This window comes from Panthera uncia, chromosome D4, assembly GCF_023721935.1.
Source record: "Panthera uncia isolate 11264 chromosome D4, Puncia_PCG_1.0, whole genome shotgun sequence".
Taxonomy (NCBI): Eukaryota; Metazoa; Chordata; class Mammalia; order Carnivora; family Felidae; genus Panthera; species Panthera uncia.
Window position 1 is genome coordinate 33,345,889 of NC_064807.1, and position 20,326 is coordinate 33,366,214.

Consider the following 20,326-nt stretch of genomic DNA (forward strand, 5'->3'; position numbering starts at 1 on the left):
CGTACTCTTTCATTCTAGCCAAAACAGAAAAATAAAGCCATATGCCTGATTTCTTTAATAAACTGAATTTAGATTACTACTTTAAAATAGATTCTGACATAAATGGCTTTAAAATAACAAGAGCATCTTTCATTTGGGTCTTTTCCCAGTTAATTATTTGCTGGCATTGTCCTAGACATTCCTTGGCTTCACCTTAAACCAACACTCCCAAGTGCTAATTAGGAGACTATATACATTATTAACCAGAGAATGTGCTTAAAACATGCATGTTCCATATGTATCCTGTTATTAACATGATTCCTTTCAGTCCTGGAAAGCTCTCTTTAGAAAATAGAGTCCCTATTTAAACAAAGAAATTGGCTGCTATTGAGGAAATTTTTGTCAAAATTCAATTAATAGGTAGGGGCCAACAGGACACAGGATCCTTGTCTTCGAAACATCCTCAACATGAATCAAATTTCATCTCACGGAAACAGTCAGCAGAAGGAAAAGTTAATGCCTGCAGATGTTATATGTTTTCCTAGTACCAGGGGACTCCCAAAAAGAATGGCCGACTCTCACATGAGCCATACCATTCCTGAGAAACCAGACATGTCAGTGAGCCCAAGCCAGAGGCATGCCTTTTCCAGTACTATCTCTACCAAAAGACCCTGGGCCAGATGGGAAAAGAAACATATGTAAACAAGGTAGACCTAATGATTTCCTAATTACGAAGGAGATATGATCTTCTCATTAATTGGCAAGCTAATTGACCACAATCTCAGTTTCATAAATTGAGTCCAATAAAGCAAACTTTGGTGTCTGTACTCCACAGAATTCTCCTCACACTTCCACACCCTTCATTCAGCCACAAAGTTGTCAGTTCTGCTTGATTTGTTTGAATACTGTACTCGACGACAGCTGTCGGAAACAGTACATTAGAACAGCTGCTATGACAGCTACAAGGGGCTTGGAGGTTTAATTGGGCTCAATGTGACATTGTGCATTTTTCTAAACTTAGAAAGTTCCACAAAAGTAAAGAAATTTCTAATGTGTCTGAACGATGTTTACTTATTGGCACCACCAACTGGTTAACCCCGATTTGAGTTATATCATTGGGCTCATAGTATCTTTGCCACCAGGGTTGGTGAGAAAAAAAAAAAAACTCCAAGACAAACAAAAGACAGTAGAAGCAGTTAGATGCACAAGAAAAAGGGGCATTAAGAGAGAGGAAATGGTAAGGAAGTCACGTCAATAATCTCTTTCAAAGGCTGGCTGGTAGCCAAGGAGGATCCCACAGTGTCTCAGGATTTACTTCCTAAGGAAACGTATTCAGAGGCCCTGAGCCTGGTGCCAGCTGCCAACAAAACCGCTCATTACAGTCACAGCCCCGTGGAGAAGGGAGAATGGCTTACTCTCAGCATCCGCGCGGAGGAAGAAAGCGAGAAGCAGCAACAGCGGCCTGGCTACGTGCACCATCCTGCGGCTTGGCAGCGGCCTGAGCTGGCAGTTTGGAATCACTGCCTCGGAAGCTTCAGCGAGTCTGTCCGATCAGAAATTTCAGCTGGAACTCTTTCAGAGCCTGTAAGGGGAGAGGAAGACAAAAGAAAGGAAACACAAGGACGCTTAGATTTTTTACTCTTTTCCTCTTGTTCCATCACAAACACCACGAGACACGATCCATTGTAAACACCCAAGACATTGTAACTGTGATGCCTTTGTTTTAGAAGGGAAATAACTTGGTTCGAAAAATGGGGCAGCTGTGGCACATCTCGTGCCCATTGTCAGGCTACCCTAAAGCCAACCACCTTGAATGGCACTCTCTGCTTGTGCCACCTTTTGGGCAACGCTGTGCGAGAAGAAACTGTCACTTCTTATGAAACACTATGTGAATCCATCAGTGGAAGAAAAAACAGCAATGCTATGAGACAGATTTAAGGGAAGCTCCACCGTGCTGGATAAAAGTCTATTATTGACAGAATAGTGGAAGCTGCTTTCTTGGCACGAGGTGAAGTGACAGGGCTAATTCAACTTCTCCAGCTAAATGGGAGAGGTTAGAATTTTTTACACTAGCACGTTTGGCTTCTTCCCTGAAGACACATCAATGTTCAAGTCTAGTTTGGCTTCAGTAAGTCAAAACAATAGTTAGCATGAGCCTATTTGCTTTAACAGGATTTGTATATGTCTCCTGGGCAATAGCTTTGCTTTCTCAATCTCCTATGTAAAACTGATAAACTGCGAACTGTAGAGAGCCTACTGGGTGCAAGTACACTTAGTATACAGTGCCATGGAGCACAAAAAATGAGTCAAATTCTGTCCTCTGTGACTTTCCAGCTCAGTAGAGAAAATAAGACCGTCACATCTGATGACTACTATAAGTTGAGAAGTGATGAGTGCCAGGAAAAGAAAACCAAATAATGCCATAAAAGACAGGATCTGGAATGGTATCATAGATAAAGCAGTATCTCAAAGCAGGCCTAGGAGTGTAGGCAGGATTTAACCAAAAAGAGGAAAGGCATTCCAGGAATTCTATTAAAGGCAGGGCAGTGGGAAAGGAACTTTGGAAAAGATGAGTCTCCAGGTTTGGCTGGAGTAGGGCTTCCCAAATATCTATATGCATTACAACCTCCTGGAAGGCTTGTTAAAACAGAAACCTGGTCGCCACCCCCAGGGTCTGTAGTTCACTAGGTCCGTGATGGGGTCCCAGAATTTACATTTCTAACAAGTTTCTGATGCAGCTGGTACAGGGACAACATTGAGACCACTGGCCTGGTGTGATAACTCATTAGGAAATCAGAAGGAGAGGAGGCAAAAGAAAATGGCTCAGGATTTAAAAAAAAAAAAAAAAAAAAACACACACACACACACACACACAAAAGAAAAAGAAAAAAGGTCACAGTGAGCCTTGAATGTCAATCTAACTCAACCAGCCAATTATTCAGCAAACCACAAATAAAACTATTTAATGTTTTAGAGCAGAAGAACAAGGAAATAGGCTTTGGGAAGATAAACTGACATGTACATGTGGAAATATTAGGCCAGAGCAAGAGTCCCAGGTGAGAAGAAACACAGACCACACAGCTATGGTGGTCCTGGCAGTAACTGGAAAGAAGAGAAGGCAATGATTAGGTCCAAGCAATAATTTGAAGTATGACTCTTCAGGTGATAAATAATTGTTTTTATAGGAACCTTCAACAAATCTAGCATACATCTTGAAGTGTTTTTTGCTTGTTTGTCTTTAAAGTTTATTTATTTGAGAGAGAGAGAGAGAGAGCATGAGAGAGAGCAGTGGGGGGGGGGGGGGCAGAGAGAAAGGGAGAGTGCTGTCAGCACAGGCTCAATCTCCAAAAACGTGAGATCATAACTTGAGCCGAAATCAAGAGTCGGACACTTAATCAACTGAGCCACCCAAGCGCCCCAGGCACAGCATCTTATACACAGTAGCCTTTCAATATGGAGAGAGTAATGAATGCTACTGCTTCCTCTATCATTGTGAGAACTTGAGCATGACAATCAGAATGTGTTTGCCAAATGAAACAGTATACCTTTAAGTTTTGTATATTGGAATACTTGAAACACATACAAAATTCTTGACAGGAAATTCTAGAGCTATCCAGAAATAACCTAATCCACTAAAATGACTTGTACTTTCGAAAGTACTGTAGTGCAGATACTACAGTGTATCTTTTCTGAAACTGAGCTTGAGGCTGAGAATAAAAAAATTTAAAAAGATCTTATCTTGTTCATTACTATGCATGAGTGGTTTAAATGAAGGAAAGATAAAACTAAAAGAAAGAGTGGGAGATCATTCTAATTACCAATCCACTAGGTAACCCTTTTTATTTTTAACAGATTTGCGGGTGGCATAAAGCGGTAAGTTATACATTGAAACACATCTACTTGAAACCAAAAGCTAGCCAGCTGTTCCAAATCTGCTACTGTTATCAATCTCATCAGGAAAACAACTTATTAGGCAGTTCACAGCTATCAAATGCTAAAATTCTCCAAACTTCATAGGAAAAGTGCGGAAAGAATCAGCTCTCCTCCCCTCCCCCTCTCTCTGTCCCCATCCTCATGCCAGCATTTCAAATGACAGCAAAGTCCAGGAGACATCAGTCCTGTCGGACTCAATTTGTGTCTGTGCAAGCGTATCAGAGCCAACTGCTACATAATGACTCGGTGCGATCACAGAGATGGAGATGTATGAAATGCTCTCTCAGGGAAGAAGTGATTTGGCTTTTTCCTCTGCCTGACTGAAGTGGCATAAGAAGACCAAATTCTTCCAAATGAGCCTACAAATGTTACCTCTAGACTTAAAACAGTGATAGGATCTAGGAATGAATGCAGCTGAAGCGCATACATATTTATACTTAAATGGGCTATGTCCTTGGCCTGATTCGACAAAAGGAGATCAGAGGTGTGAAGATAAAACCTATTCGAGATGTTCATTCCAGCTAATCTCCACTCCATATCTTGTTTATTACTTGGAAACTTTGCCAAAAAGGAAATGCTGGCTTGCATATCAGTAACGTGGAATTTAAATTTTAGAACAAAAATGGGAAATGGATTTTTAAAGGAAACACTGACAGCGAAAATAATGAGGATGAATGAATATTACAAGTAGTTTCCATTAGCCTAGAGAAAGGGTTGCCAAGCACTTTGCAACAAAAAGAACAGGAAAAGGGGTTCAGGGATATTAAAAACACCATGGTTTAGCTTACATCACAAATTACTGTGAGTGTGTTCAATAGCCCTCAGCAGAGGCTAACTCTGATTTTTATATGCCTTGTCCTTTGTGCCTTTCCTTCACTGGGACAAGCCAATAAAACTGAACCATGCAGGTAAAATGAAAGATACACACACACACACACACACACACACACACACACATTTAAAACTCTCTGGTTTCTTATTGCTTGCAGGACAAAGATCCTTTTAAGGAACTATAATTTTGTTGATTTTTCAATTAGCCAAATACTACTTTTGTGTTTCTGTACATTGCATGACCTCAAAAGCTAACAGTTCAGAGGTGCACAATATAATTTGAAATGGAATAACAAAAAGTACACTTGCCTAAAAGCCTCAACAAATCACTGTTTCAAGTGATCACATAAACTGCCATCTACTCAACGCCTTATCTTCAATTTAACATTGTAACCCTTTCCTGTAATAAGTATATTCATATTCAAACTAATATTCATGCTGAAGGATTTTTCCCAGCTTTCTGAATTGTGGTATGTGTTTCTGTAGATTGTGTTAACATAACAGAAAAAAAGGCATAATGGAACTTTTCTTTCCTTAAAATTAGAATCCCGATTTCCCTAGGAAAATGAATGATTGTCAGTTTTATGTAGGAAATATGCAAAATGAGTGTGCAACATCTTGTCCTACCAGGAAGTAATGAGACTTTCGGGAACTACTAGGTCATATCCAAAAAAGTGAGCTGAGGTGATGAGGCTCCCTTCAGCTAAATGGAGGAGATTCTGGTGGCCAGAAGGAAAACTGCAATTAACTGAATGAAACATATCCTACTAAAATCTGTGAGTTCATCACTTTAAAAATATTTTTTTAAAAATTAATAGGTCATCCAGAAGGCAGTTAAAGAATCAAATCATTCTGAAAAGAGTGAGAGAAAGGGAAAGAATTTTTCATTAAAAAAAAAATGTCCATAGAACTTAAAAATACAAACAACAAAAAAACCCTGCTGTCACTAGCAAATCAGAGATCATTGTTTATATCCCATTTTTATAATTTTGCCTTTTTCTTATCTAACAACACCATGCTCTCAATTCTAGACTCTAAGAAACAGTAATATTGTAATGATACTTAACTGAACATTTCTTCATATAGATATCTATTAAGTTAGGGGGATGGTGTAGTAAGGAGGAAGTCCCAAAATGTTGTGACTTCTTTCTATCAACCTTCCAAACCAGTCCACTCTCTCTAAATCGACTAGACAGGCTTCCAATCATTTAAGAGAAGCAACCGTTTGTGCACAACATGTGCTACCAGGAAACCCCAATTTGTAAAACAGACATAAGCAGGGGCTGCTGTGGCTGAAGCTAGGAGTTGGGGAGCCTGGAGTTTACAGCAAGCTGACAGAGGCCCCTGAAGGCCATCAGGGAACTCCCTGTCCTCAGTGCACAGCTACAACACAAGGACACAAAAATAAATAAATAAATAAATAAATAAATACACTTTCAACATTTCACTTATTTGTGAGGATTTTCCACGAGGAGATAGCCCTCTAAATATTTTATCACGAGATAGGACAAAAATCCTCCAGCGCTATCCAATAAAACATTCTGGAAATGTTCCTTATCTGCACTCATAATTGGCTACTTTAAACGGAGCTAGTGAAACAAGAGAAATAAACATTTTATTGTATTTAAGTTTAATTTAAGCTTAAATGGCCACATGTGGCTAGTGGCTGCCCTCTTGGGACAGCACAGACTATGGTTACTTGCTTCAACAGCCTGAACATCATGGCTGTAAATGAGGCTTGGATTTTAGGGCTGGAGATGAAAACAGTGAGTTGGGAACCCTTAGTCCTTGTAGTCTTTGCTTCCTCATAATCAGACTCTAAAGATTCATTGTGTTATATGAGGAAACCTACTTAACCTCTGGGCCAAATACTTCTCCATGGCTATTCCATCCCCTGGCAAAATAAATAAATAAATAAATAAGAATTTAAGCTTATTTATTTTAAGAGAGCAAGTGAGCGAGAGCAGGGGAGGGGCAGAGAGAGAGAAGGAGAGAGAGAATCCCAAGCAGGCTCCATGCTCAGCTCTGAGCCTGACATGGGGCTCGAATCCACAAAGCATTAGATCATGACCTGAGCTGAAATCAAGAGTCAGATGCTTAACTGACTCAGCCACCCAGGTGCCTCATCTTTTTTTTTTTTTTTTTTTTTTAATGACTCCATGGAATGTAAAGGAAGGATCAGTAAGTGGGTTAAGTGTATAACTGGAAAATGTCCAAATAGAAATTTTATTATTAAAAAGAGGCATTTGTGTTTCATATCATAGCCAGAAAAGTTTTTTTTTTTTTTTTTCTCACTAGTGAAAGTCCTTCTTTCATGTAATAGAAATGGGAGCTTCTGACAGCAAAAACGTGCCACATCTCATAAACAGGAAAGACAAGCATACTTCTGCACATCCATGGGGAATGATTTGTATAGTTCTTATGAAATGGCTACATCTGATTAATTAATATCAGTGAGGAATATGGAAAACATTCTTTAATACATGCAGCACCAAAAGCCTCAATGCCCATTATGAAAACTGCTGCTGAGAAAACGGAGAACAGTGGATAAAGGCTATTAAGTTAAATAACACACTGATAAAATAACTGTATATCCAATCCATGCCAGATAAAACACTCAAATCTAAAGGATATTAGGAATTATTTTTATGAGTGAAATTCAAATCTTCTTAAAATGATACTCTTTCACATAATGGCACATCATATCAAAAACTCTTTTTTTTTTTTTTTTCAAATTTTGGTCCTAAACATGCTTACATGGAAATAAGTTGGGGGTGGGTGGGAGATTTCATGAGTTATCACATATAAATACAAAATAATAATTCAATCATCTTATTTTTGGAGTAGGCTATGAAGACACCAAGGAACTCTAAGTAAGCAAACAGTAATTCTTTGAAAGAATCAACTGAATTATAAGAATATCTGAAGAGTAAAATGATACCTATCAATATGGATACTATAAAAGGCTCTCTACATGCTTAGTTTTAATACATACAGAGACAAGCCAATTATCTGAGCTTAATATAGTATGATTCACTTTCTAAGTCACTATCAATAACATCTCTACAAAATGTCAAAACTTTACATTTGGAGCAAACATAGTTACTTTCATTAATGACAAAAGGACATTATTAACTTTGATTATGTTTTTCTCTTTCAAGAAGTAAAAGTGAAGTATGTCATGAGGAAAAAAAAAACAGATAATGAAGGAAAAAAACAAAACAAAACAAAACACCTTATGTCCCTGCCTATTTTACCTCTACAAATGGAACTATAATTATGATTTGAAATGGAGGAGAGTTTTAGAAAAAGCAAGTAATTTCTTTAAATGATTATTGCATGTAACTACTTCTATCTAGTGTTATGTGATGATGGTGGAAACTGGCAATGGAAAAGTTCAAATACAAGTCTATTCAGCTTGCTATTGGGACTCTGTTATCTGTTGCATTCTTCCAGAAACATATACAACAGATTCTATTATATTAATCTTTGGGCACCTTTAAATGGACGTGAAACCATCATTCCTAACTCACTATACCTGATTTTCATTACCTTAAAATCGAAAAGGGTGTTCTTCTTTCACACATATAAAATATTTCTTGTTTAAAATGCACTTAGTTTTTAAAATATATTATGGGTAATAAGGCATGAATCATTATTATGTTCATTTTATTTATTTCCATCAACACATAGTGGAAAAGAAATCAAGCAATACATGATACATTTTATTTATTTACTGTGAAAAATAAATTTTTACATTTGTTGGGAAATTATCATTCCCTTTAGCACTGATTACTTTTTTTTTTCTTGAAAGTATTTTAAAAGCAAAATGAAGGGCCTTTTAATTGTTGTTAAATCCTTCCATACTAGAGCTCAATGAGAACCGATTTTTGCCTACTCACAGGTGCTGGGACTATAATTCCATGCTCAGAATGATCAAAGCTCTAGACTAGTAGCTCACAATTGAGAATGATTTTGCCACCTCCCCAGGGACATTTGGTAATGTCTGGAGAGATTTTTTGTTGTCACAACATAAAGGGAGCTAATGACATATAAGAGGTTGAGGACAGGGATGCTACTAAATATCTCAGAAGGCACAGTATACTCCCTCCTGTACCCGTTAAGAATTAACTGCCCAAAATGTCAACAGTGTCAACATTGGGAAACACTGTCCAAGAATAGTTCATTAATGTTGAGGAATAAAAAAAAAATGTTCAGGAATTTTCAAGACCTGTTTCTATTGCACTGTTTTCTAAACCCAATAATCGGAGGTGTTTTCAGTGCAGTTTTAGTATATAAACTCAAAACAGATTTGAATCTCTGGGCATGGCAGTCAAAACACTATGGATGACTCCCAAATTTCCATTTTTGTCCTGAGCTAGAATTGAAATTGGCTTGCCTTATGGGAAGTTCAGTTCACAGGCTTAGGTGACATAAATATTGTCACCAATTAAAGAATGAATCTGTTAAATGGAGCAGACATTGTTGCACTGATGTCTGTCAGTGAATAGACATGGTTCCCATTTCTCATGCTGGGAGCTCAGCTCTTCTCTGAGGGAACAGTCCCAGGATGGAAATATCCAGTTCTAAGGAATGTTCTTTCAAATCACTGCCAGCAACAGAAAGAGAGAGGTCACCATGAATGGCTGGAGAATGTGGAATTAAGGAATATTCTCTTCATTTTCCCAATATTGACCTCATGACATAGGCTGGTGTCTCTTTGAAAATCTCTGAACAACACACACAGTAGAAGAATTCGATTCTCTGTAGATAACCCACATATTTGGTTATTAAAACAAATAGAAACATAACCTAAAGAAAGGTAGACAGGACAAATATTAATCAGAGATATTCCATATACACTCTCCTCCTCACTTGCACATTTATTGTATTCAGTTATATTACATTCTTCTTCATTGTTAGTACCTTCTTCACATCTATGAGTCTCCTTGAATGGAACCATAAATTGATAAAAATCACAAAAAAATTACAGGTAATCTTGGGCAATCCCTTCTATTAGCAGACAATGAATGAAGTGAAAGAACATAATTGAATTAATAACCTCAGAATATACTTCTGGTTAGTCTCAGAGGAGGGTTCAAAACCCAGGCCAATTTTATATCTCATATAGCATGCTGCTTCTATCATCTCTGATTTATATAATGGAGACCCTAGCTTAGATGAAGCCATGATTAATTCTAAAATGAGCAACATAAAGAAAAAGCCTCTCCTTTAATTGGAAGAGAAACAATATAAGGATTCACTCTAATGAAGAAGGAAGAAAACTTTAGAAAGGGTGTATAGGAAGAAAGGATGAGAGAATCTCACTGGATAAAATACTTGACAGTCATTGTCCTAGATGGATAAATAATTCACAAATTAAAGTTTACACCGTGAGTCAAAAATTCTCCAAAAGGTCAGTCTTTAACTCAATAACCCATTATTGTGTATTTGAGTATCTTAGAGCCAAACAGTTTACAGGTGTGTTTAGAAACAGAAATGATTAACCAGAAATGGATTTTCAAATATTCTCACAAGTTAGTAATTGAATTAATGACATGCAGGCACATGTTTGTATCACCAAAAGCATATCTATTTTGTATATTACCATCAGGTTCTTTTTTATGGGGTTTTCTCTTTTATTTAAATTTTACCAAGGATACATTTTGACTAATTGGAAATAAATAAGAATGTGTTAGATAGTGAAGGCACAGAGTTATACAGGACAGTTATCCAAGCAGAAAGATACTGGTCTGAGTGCTCTTTACTATAAAGTTGCTTAGGGCAACATGGCCATATTGAAAGAAGAAATGAAGACATACAATGGCTATTTTTCAAAAGCAGTTGGCATTATAAAGTGATTTGATAATAAAGTACAAAAATTTCCTGCAGCAATAAAAGCACTATGCATTTCCCATACCAAGATGTGTCAGACGGGCAATGAAAAAAAAAATTTTTCCCATAGTCACCCTTTTAGAAAATATATTCCAGACCTCCGGAAAAAGGCTTTTGTAAAATACTGTCGTTTTTATTACATTTCTATAAAATCCTCAAAGAAAAAAAAAATACACAGTACCTATATCAGAAAAAAGAGTTTAAAGTCATTCAAAGCCTACTTGCAAACTGGATGTAATAACTTCCTCACTACCAAACTTTCCGGATACTGACTATATAATCTTAAATGAGTGGCTCATGTGACTAAAAGAAAAGAAAATGTCAAATAACATCAACTAAACTTCTCTGCTAGGTTTAGGCATCATCACAGAAACATTCTGACACGCAGATTTTTATATTCCAAAGTAGGAAAGTAGCCAGGTACTAATATGAGCAGACCCAAGTCAGGGGAGGGAACAGGCAATGGTGCTGGCAGGCGAGTGCTGGGGGATCAAGCCCCAAATTAAAACGCCATCCTTTAAGGAGTCTCTCTACCTTTTGTGATATGTCCTATGATGTTTCCTTCACAAACTTACTAGGCTGGGCCTATTCTTTAATATGTTTCCTTTAATATTTTTTAAATCATAGATTTAACCATGATGTGTTATCGTATCACCTTGTAAAAATCTTTTGCAAACCTAAGCTTTTAGAAAAGGTGGTTACTTTCTCCCACGGCACTGTCATTAGGGTCAAACTATTCATAGCATAAATCTTCATCATTTTTGGGGTGCTTGGGTGGCTCAGTCGCTTAAGCGTCCCACTCTTGACCTCAGCTCAGGTCATGATCTCACAGTTTGTGAGTTCGACCCCTGTATAGGGCTGTGCTTTGATAGCATAGAGCCTGCTTGGGATTCGGTCTCTCCCTCTCTCCGCCCATCCCCTGCTTACACTCTGTTTCTTTCTCTCAAAATAAATAAATAAACTTAAAAAAACTTCATCACTTTCAAACTTATCACTTTATATTTATGTATACATTCCACACATAAATATGGTACACACAGGCCATACACAAATATAGTGCATGTTTAAAAATGCATGTGAAAAATATATATTTAACATATTATATATAGCTACTATATTACTAATGAACTACATATATTATCAAAGACACAAAATTAGACATTTTTTAAGTGAGATAAAAAACAAACAAATAAAAGTTCTATGATTCTCTCCCAGGTCAAACAAGTCATTGGAGTTCCATTGTTCTAGATGTTCCACAATGTGGATTATTTTCACATACACTTCAGGTGGCAATGGATAAAAAAAGAGAGCTTTTACTCATTTGTCCAGCAACGCCCTTCTGGAGTCAAACACTTGTTGTAATAACCAAATGTTAAAGGCTCGATGTGACAGCTGATGTCAACATGATGTAACACAGAGGAGAAAAGACACTGTTTTTTTGAGAGGTTCATACAATGTCCTTGTTTTATAATTATAAGCCATCTATCCTAAGCTAGAATAACTTTTACACATCAACTGTGTTTTTGTTTTAAAAATGAATTCCTTCATTCTTCTGCTCCAGAAATATTTCTGAATACCAGGCATGGCGACAGGTACAGAGACATAACAATGCACAGGACAACAAGTTCCCTGATACATTCGGGGCAAGGAGGTAGAAAAAGTAAGAGTTTTCCAGGTTAAGGGATCAGACTGTCCAGGGCAGAGACTGGGGCCCAGTGAGCCAGGCAGTGTGTGGGAAAGCAAACTGGGTCCAGACTGCACAGGACCTGGAGGCCACACTGCAGACACCGGATTGCATTTGAAATGCAGTGGGAAGACACTGGTGGGCTTTATGTTATGGAGTGACATGGTCTGAATTGTATTTAGATGGCTTCTCCAGTGGCTGTGTGCCAATGGTTTTAAAAATGCAGTTCTCCCTCACCCTCCACCCCCCCCCCCCCCCCACCACCACCGGCCCACCCAGCTCCAAGTTTCTGCAGAACCTTCCACTCTATTTATGTGGGCATTGCCATTGTACTCTGCTGTGAAGTCTTTTGACCGTTTCACTTTTCAAGGACCCTGTGGCACTGTCCCTTTCCCAATTCTGTTTAAAACAACCAGAAATAATGTGTTGCTTTTCATTGTTTTGAGTCACTGCTCTCTGTTCCTAGATAGCAACAGGCCCTGGAAAACCAAATGAATTTTCTTTATGGTGGGGCTCACTTTAACACACTTTAAATTTTTTACTTGAAAAGTAAAGTACCTGATGTTAGTTCTCATTTGCATTCCTGAAATCTAGAAAAAAAATCTGCTTTCATGTACAAAGGGACAGTAGGCACACTAGATCTCTGTAGTCACACTTTTGAATCTGTGATTCCGGAAAGGCTTTCTACCCACACTTAAAAAAAAAAAAAGTTTCTAAAGTTTGGTACGTCAAAGTCTTGTTTTGACCCTTTTAAACCTTGTAATATTAGCAGTGATACTAATATCCAATAGTACACTGCATTCACACTATTCGAAAACACAGCCATTCCAATAATTCAAAAATCCTTTATTTCAGGATTTAGAAGCTAGGTCCTACTTTGAGTCAGTTACTGGCTAGTTTCCCAAATTAGCTTTTTGGTCTCAGCTATCTTGTCCATTTCATCCCTCAGGTTTTCACTCCAGGATTTCTTCCATTATTATAGCAAGGCCTTTAACACCCCAACATGCAGGCATTTAATTCCTTATTTTTTTTTCTTATTAGTTACCTAAACTTGAAACTGTTAGTAATTAACCTATTTAACCTATAATGTAAAAATACATTATAGAGCACTACAGTTTGTTGGACAAGAGATACAGCAGGTAACCAAGAAAATGCCACCTTACTCAGTCTCTCTAATAAAGGAATCTATTCCTCCTCTAGTCATTCCTGCCACTTGCCTTGGCCAACAGAATAGGTCAGAAATGACATTGTGCACATTCTGACCCTGAATCTCAAGTAGCCCAGAAAACCTGAGGAAGTAGCTCTTGTGCTTCCTTCCACTTGCTGATATTGGGTCCCCTGTCACCACCACTGTTTGATCAAGGCCAAGGTGGCCCAGCAGAGGATGAAGAGACCACGTGGAACAGAGATGAGCTACCATCTGAGCATCTGGGGAACAGTCATTCCCCAGAGGACCTGGCAGCTGACCCCAGACTCATAAGCAATTTCAGGAAAGATGAGCCAAGTATGGCCCATAAGAGCAGAGCCGCCTACCTGAGCTCAGCCTAGAATGCTGACGCAGAGCACTGCAAGATAAATAAAGGGATGTTTGGTTTAATCTACTAAGTTTGGGGATGGTTTGGTATACAGCAAAAACTAATATTGCTAAGGGGATATTTATCTCATCCAAAATAAAATAAATATTCTTTTAAAATGTACATTTTCAGGGCACCTGGGTGGCTCAGTCAGTTGAGCAACCAACTTCGGCTCAGGTCATGATCTCAAAGGTTGTGAGTTCGAGCCCTGTGTCGGGGTCTGTGCTGACAGCTCAGAGCCTGGAGCCTGCTTCTGATTCTGTCTCCTGCTCTCTCTGCCCCTCCCCCACTCATGCTCTGTCTCTGTCTCAGAAATAAACAAACATTAAATAAATAAATAAATAAATAAATAAATAAAATGTACATTTTCTTCAGTACTTTATCACATTTTGAATACAGGTAGGGTGGGGTGCCTGGGTGGCTCTGTTGGTTCAGTGTCCAACTTCAGCTCACCGTTCCTGAGTTTGAGTCCCACGCTGGGCTCTGTGCTGACAGCTTGGAGCCTGGAGCCTGCTTCAGATTCTGTGTCTCCCTCTCTCTCTGCCCCTCTCCCACTTGTGTTCTCTCTCCTCCTTCCCTCCCCCCCCACCTCTAAAATAAATAAACATTAAAAAAATAAAATACATATATACATACATATGTACAGGTAGGCAAACTTGGTTTCTTATGGCTGCATCTGAGTTAATTTTGTCCTCTTTTGACAGCAATCAACTAGTAAAATCATTGTCATTTTTTAAGTGGTGTATTTGTAAGTAGTGTATTGTTTTGTGATTTAGGAAAAATCAGTAACTTGAAACTATTTGTGTCTCTCTGCCCCTTCTTCCAATTATAAATATTTTTCTGCCACATAGCTCAAAACAAAATTGTTCTAAAATGTCTTTAACCATTGGCTAAAACCACATAGCATGACGTTCCTCCCTGGTGATATAATTGAAGTGACGTATGTGTCTGAGATTCAATTGATCTCACTGAGTGTACCGACAGGTAGTAGTTAGCATAATTTTATTTCCATAGATTCTATTTTCCTTAAGCAGTTTCTGCCCAGGGATAAAATCCACAAATCAAGTTAGGTTAATAATCTAAAAACAGAGAAATTTCATAAGCTTTTTAAAGGAATGACATTTTGAACAGTTAGTGTGCACTCCTCTGGCCGGCTTCTGACAGAGCATGTTGGATGTGTCTGTAATTGGATAGGAGCTTGTCAACTTGCCCAGTTACTAGAATGGGTGAAAAAGTAAGAAAATATAATAAATATTAAAATCAGTAAGTGAATTTGGCAAGGCTACTGAATACATGGTCAATACAAAACTCCAGCTGCATTTTATACTCACAAAAAGCAGAAAATAAATATTTTTTAAAATGTGCCATTTGCAACAGCATCAAAAATACATTAAAAATCTAGAAATAAATATAACAAAGTTAACAAGATTTCTATGCAGAAAATTATATAGCATTAATAAATTAAAGATGATATAAAAATGAGTGATTATAATATGTTCATGGCTTAAAAGACTCTTTATTGTAAAAATGTTAATATTTCCCAAATTGATCTATAAATTCAATGGAATTCCAACATAAATTTCAACATGTTTTTTCTTGAGAAATAGAAAACTTATTTTAAAATTTATAAGAAAGTGCAAACAACCAAGAATAGCTAAAACAATCTTAAGAACAAATGTTGAAAAACTACCTATTGAAGGTAACAATACCAGTTACCAAGACTTATGACAAAGCAACAAAATTTAAGACGGTGAAGTATTGGCTGAAGGGCAAACAGACCAGAAGAGTAGAATAATAACTCTAGAAACATATACACTTGTATTTAGGCACTTGACTTATAAGCAACTGTGTCCTTGTAATGCAGTAGGAAGGAATAATCTTTTCAATCAGTAGCACTGGGTCAAGTGGATATCTATATGAAAAAAAATATATGTTGGCTCCCTACCTCACACCATACATAAAATCAATTCCACATAGACTAGAAACCTAAACATGAAGATAAACAACAAATCTTACCAAAAATAGCACAGAAAAATATCTTTGTAACTTTGGGATAGGCAAAGACTTTTGAAACATGGCAAAGTAACAACAATAAATAAGTTGGAATTAATTAAAATTTAAAATGCCTGCTCATCAAAAGACATTATTAAGATAGGAGTGGAAGAAGATATCTGCAAAAAACATATCCACCACAGTCCCAAAACTATTTATCAACTTTTTTATTGTATTGCCTGTCTTTTGGAGGGAGAAAGTGACAATAAAAGTCTTAAACAAGCAATTCACAAAGAGAATATCCAAATGGCCACCAAACATCCACAAAGATGTTCACCAATGTTAGTCATTGAAGAAATGTAAAATAATATTACAAGAAACCACTCTACACTCACCAGAATATTTACAATTGGAAATTGAACACCACCACATTTAGGCAAGGTTGTAGAACAAAGGAATACTCATATACTGCTGATGAGAGTGAAAACTGGTAAAATCCCTTTGAAATAGTTTTGTTTGTATTTAATAAAGGTAAATATACACCAAATCCTACCTTCCAGCAGTTCCATTGCTAGTGATATATCCAGCATTAACATAAACCTTACTACAGAAAAGAGACACAAACTAGAATTAACCTAAAAACTCATCAATACCAGAGGGAATAAATAAATTGTAGTAAATTCATAAAATTGACTAGTGTTCATAGCAATGAAAATAAATATATTCTGCTGAGAAAACTCAAGATAGAAACTTAGTTTTGTTTAGCTCAGTTTAGTTTTTTTCTAGAAACTGTTTTTCAGGTTTTCAGGATATGTTCTACTTTAGTTACCCACCCCCCACTAGTCATTTTGAAGAAAATAAATTTGTCATTAAGAATATCTGAAGTCAAAGTTATATACAAATTAGAGTGGAGCTCAAATTCTCTTGGAAATATATATAGAAGGTAGAAATAGTACATGATCGGACTAACACACTGGGAATCTAAAGACGTGACTTTCGGCACGTAGGATCAGGTACAGTCTTTGCATTCCAAGCAGCAGTGAGAAGCAGCAGAACATGATGAAGCAATCCATGTACGCAAGGAGGAATGGCCCCTCAGTCCAGGAGTAGCAGTACGGGCCAAAGAAAAGGGCAGAGAAAAACAGAGGACCAGAGTTCTGGACCAGCTTTAGCACTCACTTCCGTATTCTCCCTTGTCAAGTCACTCCCTTTCTCTGCCTCATTTTTCCTAGCTGCTCTATTTTATAGCACACTTGACCTTTCCTGTATCATATAATTTATTTGTTATGTTAATTGTTTATTATTCTTATTCCCCATAGTATCCACAAGAACAAGAATTTTTGAAAACCTTATTAAATATTTACGGCTTGTGTGAAAGTACATACATACATGAAAAATGTGCAGGATAAGCTTATTTTGCAAGATACAACAAAAAGTGCTGCACACCCATCTGCAGCTTTTCCAGCTCACTGGGAGGCGGTGATGGTAGTGGCAGTGGTAGAGGCACTGATTCTCCCAGTTAGCTACACTGACCGCTTATTCCCTGAAGGGCACAATACTGGGCTACTCAAAGGTAGGTTGGTAAAGCCCTAGACCTGTAATCTTAATGAGAAATTACCATTCGATCTTCTAGTTTACTCCAGGTTTAGAATCTTTCAAAACATGTATGTAAATAGGTAAAGGAAGGTAAAAATCCTCAAAACAATGTTTTCTTTCTTTTCCTTACATGAAATAGCTGGAGAAACGTGTTTAATGGTAAAGTCACAAAGTTAAGACAGGGTTCCAAAGACTCTATAAACAAATATTTATTGAATGTCAACTTTCTGTATCCCACATCTTGCTAATCCATGTCAGACATAAAGAAGATTAGACAAAGCAATGTCTCTAAGGAATTTGCTGTTCGTTTGGAAATACAGGAACGTGAAAATTAGAAAAGCATGATAATGTATCCTGAGCCAAATATGGTTTGAGTAATAAATACCCATATATGTTTAGAGGAGGAAAATAGGATCTCAGTAGCCAGGAAAGATTTTGTGAAATTGGTGGTATCTGATGGGGACCTTGAAGAATATTTTACATCCTGGTTTGAGAACAGTAAAATGCATTTCAATGAAAAGCCTAAGATGTAGAGGTTGGTATGTTCAAAACATTTTCAGGAACCAGTAAATTGGCCATTGTATCCACATCACAGGTTTGGTACAGCAAGGAATTAAGATATGTAAAGCGAGTTTGCAGCAGTCCTTCAAGGCATGCTGAACTTATCCTGCAAGTCAGTAAACCTCAAACCATCAACAGAAAAAGTAGAGATAAAGTTGGAGTTAGTTCTCCCAAAGTGTGTATGTAAGCCTTAAATCTCTTAAAGTAAAAAAGTTTAGAACTATGATGATAGCAATGTCTGTCTCTTGGATATCAGTGAGGTAGGGTAATGATAAATCATAATACTGCATTCCAAAAATGCCTATTCAAATTACACTATTGCCACGATAACATAATTCCAATTTTGTCCTAAATGGCATCAGGCATTTCTGATTCCCTTGGAATCAATATCTATATAAAACACATCCATTTTATAATTGGAAATCTTGATCCCATAGAAGCAGTCTGGTGGTTGGGCTGAACGGGCGTTGCATTCCCCACTTTGTCATTATCTTATTTCAAGAAGGCTCTGGAGACAATTCCTGACATCTCCATGCTTCGCCTTCCATCTGTGTGAAATGAAAATAATAGCTGCCTCCTCCCTACCTCATCAAAATCAGTGAGCAACAAAACACATTAAAATCAGGGATGCAGGAAGGATTTTAAGGAAAGAAGCTTTTGTCCATTGTCATTAAAAACAAAAGAAAATTTAGCCAGCCTTTCTCAGCTGGGGTTCCATGAGATAATTATGCCCTACAGAATATAATTTGACTGATTCTTTTTTCAATTCTCCCAAGGATAGTACAAAGCTAGTACTATTCTAGATGCACGGGCCAGAAATTAAGTCATTACATACAATAGATGCCTTAGGGCATTAGGGCTGACTTTTCTTGTGAACTCAGGATGGGAGAAGCTGACATTGTATCCAAATTAGGCTTTGGTATTTGATGTCATTTTTCTTAAGAAAAAACAAAAAAGTTCTATGTTTACAGCCCCGTAGAGCCAAAGTCTCATATTATTCTAAAGAAAAATAAAATAACCTAGAGTAATGCTAGAATGAATAGCCCATAAATTTGGGGATGTTACACAGAAGTAACAAAGAAGAGAGAAAAGAGTAAATGTTACCATACTTTACCATTTACAAGATGTTTTTTGAGAAGAAATTCTGACTTAATACCTGATATTTATGGAGCTCATTTAAAATTCTACACAATGTGCTTCTGGAAGGCAAACATCCTTCTTCCTGTTTTAGAGATGAGAATGAGACCCAGGAAAAATAACCTTCCTCACATCTACGGCTGCTATGAAGCAGGGGCTCAAATTCAAGTCAGTTTAATTACACATGAAGGCTGCTCCTTTCGTAGCTCTCTAATCTCACAAAAGCTTCTCGAGGTAAGAGATAGCTTCACGTGAAGATGAAAAAACTGAGGTTCTGAGGAGGTTCAGGGTCTGGCCCAAAGGCTCAGTGCTAGCAAGTTGCTTCTGACTGCAAATTTTACATAACCTGCCAAGCCATTGCTGAGAAAAGAAAGCAAAGGAAACCAAGATGGCTGTTACAGGTGGAAGTGTGTTCCTGCAGAAGTTGGCACATTTAAGTCCTAACCACCCCCCCCGAAAAAAAATTTCAGAATGTGATGTATTTTGTAGATGGGGTCTTTACAGAGACAATCAAGTTGAAATCAGACCATTAGGATGGCTGTAATCCAATATGATTAGTATCCTTATAAGAAGAGGAAATCTGTACACAGACACACAGAGAAGGAAGACAACATGAAGACACAGGCAGAAAATGGCAATCTATAAGCAATCAGAGAGGCCTGGAGCAGATCCTTGCCTCATGGCCCTCCTAGACGCCAACCTTGCTGATACCTGCTAGCCCCCACATCTGTGAGATAATAAATTTCTCTTGTGTGAGGCACTCAGTTTGTGGTACTTAGCTATGGCAGCCCCAGAAAAATAAAAAATGATACAATGGCAAACAATGACAGGAAGCGTTAAAATAAAAAAAAGATGGAATGGTTCAAAATTCACAAACTAGGTAAGCGCAAAACAACTTTATTTCTGTAAATCTGTAACATTTATGTTTCTGAGGATATTAAAGATTAAAACTGCACCAAGACTTTTAGAACATCTTGTCTACTGCAATAAATTAAAATCTCATTACTGTTTTTGGTTAAAAAAAATGGACATACATTATCTATTGTAGGGTAAAATATTTTGATTCACTCTATTGAAAGCTAACCCACAGGGTTTATGGTGATATTCAGATTGTTTGAAAATCAAAACAATTACAAGTCTTATG

General features: G+C 37.3%; 1 protein-coding gene across 1 annotated transcript in view; it reads right to left on the bottom strand.

Moving 5' to 3' along the window:
* Positions 1 to 20,326, bottom strand: part of PTPRD (protein tyrosine phosphatase receptor type D) — a 520,100-nt gene that overhangs the window by 407,146 nt on the left and 92,628 nt on the right. The window contains exon 2 of the mRNA XM_049616822.1: positions 1,395 to 1,561. Coding sequence (XP_049472779.1) covers positions 1,395 to 1,458 — 64 coding nt within the window. The 5' untranslated portion in view covers positions 1,459 to 1,561. The remainder of the gene's footprint in view (positions 1 to 1,394; positions 1,562 to 20,326) is intronic.